Consider the following 5,741-nt stretch of genomic DNA (forward strand, 5'->3'; position numbering starts at 1 on the left):
TTGGGGCTCCATGATCATCTTGTCAACGGCATGACACCATGATCTCCATCATCATGATCTCCATCATCGTGTCTCCATGAAGTTGCTCGCCAACTATTACTTCTACTACTATGGCTAACAGGTTTAGCAATAAAGTAAAGTAATTTACATGGCATTTCTCAATGACACGCAGGTCATACAAAAAATAAAGACAACTCCTATGGCTCCTGTCGGTTGTCATACTCATCGACAGGCAAGTCGTGATTCCTATTACAATAGCATGAACATCTCATACATCACATATATATCATTCGTCATTCATCACAACATTGGCCATATCATATCACAAAGCACTTGTTGCAAAAACAAGTTAGACGTCCTCTAATTGTTGTTGCAAGTTTTACGTGGCTGAAATAGGGTTCTAGCAAGAACGTTTTCTTACCTACGTGAAAGCCACAACGTGATTTGTCAACTTCTATTTACCCTTCATAAGGACCCTTTTCATCGAATCCGCTCCAACTAAAGTGGGAGAGACAGACACGCGCCAGCCACCTTATGCAACTTGTGCATGTTAGTCGGTGGAACCGGTCTCACGTAAGCGTACGTGTAAGGTTGGTCCGGGCCGCTTCATCCCACAATACATTCTTTACCTCCGGACCATTCCGGAACTCCTCGTGACGTCCGAGATCTCATCCGGGACTCCGAAAAACATTTGGGTTACTTCATATACATATCCCTACAACCCTAGCGTCACCAAACCTTAAGTGTGTAGACCCTACGGGTTCAGGAGACATGTAGACATGACCGAGATCGCTCTCCGGTCAATAACCAACAGAGGGATCTGGATACCCATGTTGGCTCCCACATGCTCCTCGATGATCTCATCGGATGAACCACGATGTCGAGGATTCAAGCAACCCCGTATACAATTCCCTTCGTCAATCGGTATGTTACTTGCCCGAGATTCGATCGTCGGTATCCCAATACCTCGTTCAATCTCGTTACCGGCAAGTCACTTTACTCGTACCGTAATGCATGATCCCGTGACCAGACACTTGGTCACTTTGAGCTCATTATGATGATGCATTACCGAGTGGGCCCAGTGATACCTCTCCGTCATACGGAGTGACAAATCCCAGTCTTGACCCGTGTCAACCCAACAGACACTTTCGGAGATACTCGTAGTATACCTTTATAGTCACCCAGTTACGTTGTGACGTTTGGTACACCCAAAGCACTCCTACGGTATCCGGGAGTTACACGATCTCATGGTCTAAGGAAAAGATACTTGACATTGGAAAACTCTAGCAAACGAACTATACGATTTTATGCTATGTTTAGGATTGGGTCTTGTCCATCACATCATTCTCCTAATGATGTGATCTCGTTATCAATGACATCCAATGTCCATAGTCAGGAAACCATGACTATCTGTTAATCAACGAGCTAGTCAACTAGAGGCTTACTAGGGACATGTTGGTGTCTACTATTCACACATGTATTACGATTTCCGGATAACACAATTATAGCATGAATAAAGACAATTATCATGAACAAGGAAATATAATAATAATGCTTTTATTATTGCCTCTAGGGCATATTTCCAACATGATATTCTCCCCCTTGTTGCCTGTACCATTGTCATTCCCTTTTAAGGAATAGAATGGTTCTTTTTCGTGAAAGGTAACATCCATACTCACAAAGAATCTCCTTTCAGTAGGCGACCAACACCGATATCCCTTTTTTGTGGAAGAATAGCCCACAAAGATACATTTGACGGCTCTTGGATCAAGTTTTCCTGCTGAACTCCTGTAATCATGAACAAAACAGGTACATCCAAATATTTTTTGTGGCACAATAAATGAGTTAGAGACATACAAACATTCAATAGGAGTCTTATGGCCCAGAACTCTAGAAGGCATACGGTTTATTAGATAGGCAGCAGTTTTGACCGCTTCTCCCCAATGGAATTTTGGCACATTCATCATAAACATGAGAGCTCGAGCAACTTCCAGTAGATGTCTATTCTTTCTCTCTGCCACCCCATTTTGTTCTGCAGTATTCACACAAGTTGTTTGATGTATAATACCATAAGAAGACAAGAAATTACTAAATTTACCATTGATATATTCGGTACCATTATCGGAGCGTAATATTTTCACATTCATGCCAAACTGGTTACGCACCATATTAAAAAAATCTTTGAATGCAGGGAGAACTTCAGATTTATGCTTTAGGAGGTACAGCCATGTGCACCTACTAAAACCATCAATGAAGGTCACATAATATCTATCCCCTGTGAGGGCAGTTACAACTGATGGACCCCATACATCCGAATGCACCACATCAAAAGGTATCTTACTTCTCTCATTACTACTAGGATAATTGGTTCTAGTGTGTTTAGCCAGTTCACACACATCACACAAAAGCTTCTCCTTACAATAATTTTTAACTTGAGATGGAAACATGCGACCAAGGGCTTGGAATGATAGATGCCCTAGTCTATAATGCATCAATAGAAATTCATCAGTGGTCAAGCTATTCATCATACTGAGGGCATATGGAGATGGAGACGAGGCATTGGTAAGGTAGTAGAGGCCGTCGTGCTCAATTCCAGTCCCAAGATTTCTTCTTGTCTTCAGATCCTGAAATGTACATGAGTGAGGGTCGAAGGATGCCTTGCAATTACGTGAGTTTGTAATTGAACTAACTGACAAGAGGTCCACTGGCAAATTAGGGACATGCAAGACTGGGCTTAAGGACAGAGATGGAGTACAATTAACGTTCCCATAACCCATTATCGGAGCTAAGGATCCATCAGCTATACGTACCCTATCCCTTCCAGAACAAGGGGTATATGATGAAAAGTTCTTAGATGAGCCTGTCATGTGATTTGTGGCCCCTGAATCAATTATCCAAGATGTTAAAAAATTCTTCGTACCTTTCCCAGAATGAGCATCAGATGTAGCTTCAGCAGGGCCTTCTGAAGTATTTGCCATAAGTTTGCCTTTAAATTCTTCAAGTGCTTGGGCTGTTACAGCAGACCGTTCTCCCCCAAATAAAGTAAGATGAGCTCGATCTGGTCTTCTTGCATTACTACCGCCACTAGTGAATCTGTTAAATTGTTTCGGTTGCCATCCAGGAGGATAACCAACTATATCAAAACAACTCTTCTTCAAATGGCCTGGTTTTTTACAGTGGTCACACACCATCTTAGGCTTTCTCGTGTAGTCGAATCTAGTAGCATTTGCTTGCTCATTTCTTGAAGTACCAGGAGACTGAATTTGCTTAACTGAAGATAGTGCAGCTCTGCTATCAACATTTGTTTGTGAAGTTGTGATCTGATTGGCCAGCCGTGTTTCTTCCTCAAGTATACTTGAGATGGCTAGATCCAATGTAGGCCAATCTGCTGTGGCTTGTATGAGTTGGGAATGGAGATTGAACTCTGAGTTCAGACCATCAAGAAAAGTCTGAACCAACAATGGTTCAAACCACTCTCGAAGGAGGGGTACGTCCCTGGGATCATGTGCCTTAAATGGTCTAAAATACTCCAGGTCTCTATAGAGTTTCTTGATTTCTCCCGCAAATTCAGTCACTGTCTTCTGCTCTTGCTTGATCTGCCTCAGTTCATGGAAAATCCTACTGACTTGCATCTTGTTTGATTTTCCTGAGAACTGTTTCTCAATGCTTGTCCACACCTCAGCTGTAGACTGAAACCCTTCAACTTGTTCCCTAACAGTCTTCTCCATCGACCCCAACAGCCATACCATAACTCGCTTTTGATTCTGATCCCATTGCTCTTGTGTGACATCCGTTGGTTTTTTTTCATCGTCCTTCAAAAATTTCTGAAGTCCATGTGACTCCAGAATCAATGTGGCGTTCCGAGACCAGCTAAAAAAATCACCCGGACCAGTTAACCTGACAGGATTGGGTTCCAGGGTCTTCAAAATTTCAGAAGTACTGCTTGTCTTTGTTTGTGCCTGCTCCATCAGCTGTGAAATCATACGCTGCATACTTTCACACAATTTCTCAATACCGGAATCCCTACTGGTATCTCCCATGACCACTGAACAATTAGTGTATTTCTGGAAAAAACGAACAGCTACAATCCTTCACACAGTTCAATCCTCTCTACACTGAGTTACCACAAAGCAGGAAGATTCAATCCACCACAAGCTGCTGGACTAAAAACACTTCTACCTTATTGAGAGAAAAGGCAATACCAGCTGGTCCGTGGCAGTTCCTACTTAGTGCAGCACAGGAACACTTTAGAGTTCAGACCTGTACACCACGACGACAGCAGCGGAGCAGCACAAAGGCAACATGGAGCGGAACAGCGGGAGGATGCCGCCTGCCAGGAGGACGGCGGCACAAAGGCACTGCGGCACAGCCGGAAGATGCGGCCCCGCACGAGGACGACGGTGACCTTGGCGAAGTTTGGCTGCCACGCACAAAGGCGGACAGCCGCTTACGGCCACGACGAGCAGCAAACTTAATCAGATCAAATCCGGGTCCAGGACCGATTGCTCTGGTGCCATGTTGAATCCCTCAAAAAGAAACGAATTTTGGTGTGAATCAACTAGGGATTTGAGAAGGGATTTGAGAGAGGAGTTCACAATACAGAGAACTGGAGCAACTTCATGAGCTGCCGTCCATTCCTTTCCTTATCTCTATCTTCCTTCTTTACACTCTTGTCCTCCTGACATTTATAATTTACACATTAGTACATCATACCAAATACAAATTTACCACTAAACTCAACAAGAAGAAATGATGAGCATTTCCTCCCTGGCTGTATTTCTCAATCTCTCAAACAATTTATTAGATGGACCTATTTCTCCACATGTTGGGCAGCTAATCAATCTTGTAGAAATGGATTTCTCATCAAACCTGACGCTGGGACCCATTGGTCAGTGTCTCAGGCTGGTTTGGGTCTATGACAGGTGGGACCGGTCAATGTTGACTTGACTAAGTCAAAGCTGAAACGTGGGGTCCACACCGATTAGCACTAATCTAAACATAAATTAAACTAATTAATTTTTGGCGCCAGGGCCCACACGGCAGTGGCACTAGGGTGTTAGTTAAGGCGTCATTAGAGGCTAATGACATCACCACGTCGGCTTCGCCGGAGTTAGGCCGCCGGCAATGGCCAGGCACGGCGGAGGTGCTCGGAGTCGAGCTGTGGTGCTTCATTCGAAGCTTGGCTGGGCTCTCTGGAAAGCTGGCGCGACGGTGCGTCCAGTGGTGGTGGTTGTCGGGCCTAAGACGGCCGGAATCGACGCCGGCGACGAGCCTTGCGGCTGCCGGAGTTCGGGCGAGGCCGAACTCGTCGTTGCTGTGGCTCTGGAAGAACGGGGCCAGCTCCTACGTGATCTACACGATGCGGTGAGTGTGTTGGACGCGTCGGGCGGACCATTTGGTCGCCAGAGTCGCGTCGGTGGCGAGCGCAGGCGGCGGCGGGTTCGGGCGTAGGTGGTCCGGTGGCTACGGAGACCTACGGGGAAGAAGAGAGGGATGGACAGGGTCGGAGGCTCGCGGCGAGTCGGACGGGGAGGTCAGCGAGCTCGGAGACGGCCCGGAGCAGCCGGGGCGGCAAGGAGGATCTCCGGCGACCGGCGAGGAAGAGGATGACGTTGGCGGCATCACAGGGCTTCCGGCGCCCTCCGCCTTGGTGAGGAGGAAGAGGGGAACGAGGCGGGGCTTCTTGGCGCGTCGGCGAGGCGTGGGGTGGCCGGTGGCCGTGGTAGAGCACGGCGGCGCCC

At 46.4% G+C, this 5,741-nt stretch overlaps 1 protein-coding gene across 1 annotated transcript; it reads right to left on the minus strand.

Annotated features, from left to right (window-relative positions):
- Positions 1-2,204: 2,204 nt before the first annotated feature.
- Positions 2,205-4,040, minus strand: LOC123040501 (uncharacterized). Its single transcript, XM_044463355.1, has 2 exons — positions 2,921-4,040; positions 2,205-2,624 (listed from the first exon to the last, which is right to left on the minus strand). Exons 1-2 carry the CDS (start codon positions 4,038-4,040, stop codon positions 2,587-2,589), a joined length of 1,158 nt encoding a protein of 385 aa, XP_044319290.1. The 3' UTR covers positions 2,205-2,586.
- Positions 4,041-5,741: the final 1,701 nt, after the last annotated feature.

This window comes from Triticum aestivum, chromosome 1A (assembly GCF_018294505.1).
Source record: "Triticum aestivum cultivar Chinese Spring chromosome 1A, IWGSC CS RefSeq v2.1, whole genome shotgun sequence".
Lineage (NCBI taxonomy): Eukaryota > Viridiplantae > Streptophyta > Magnoliopsida > Poales > Poaceae > Triticum > Triticum aestivum.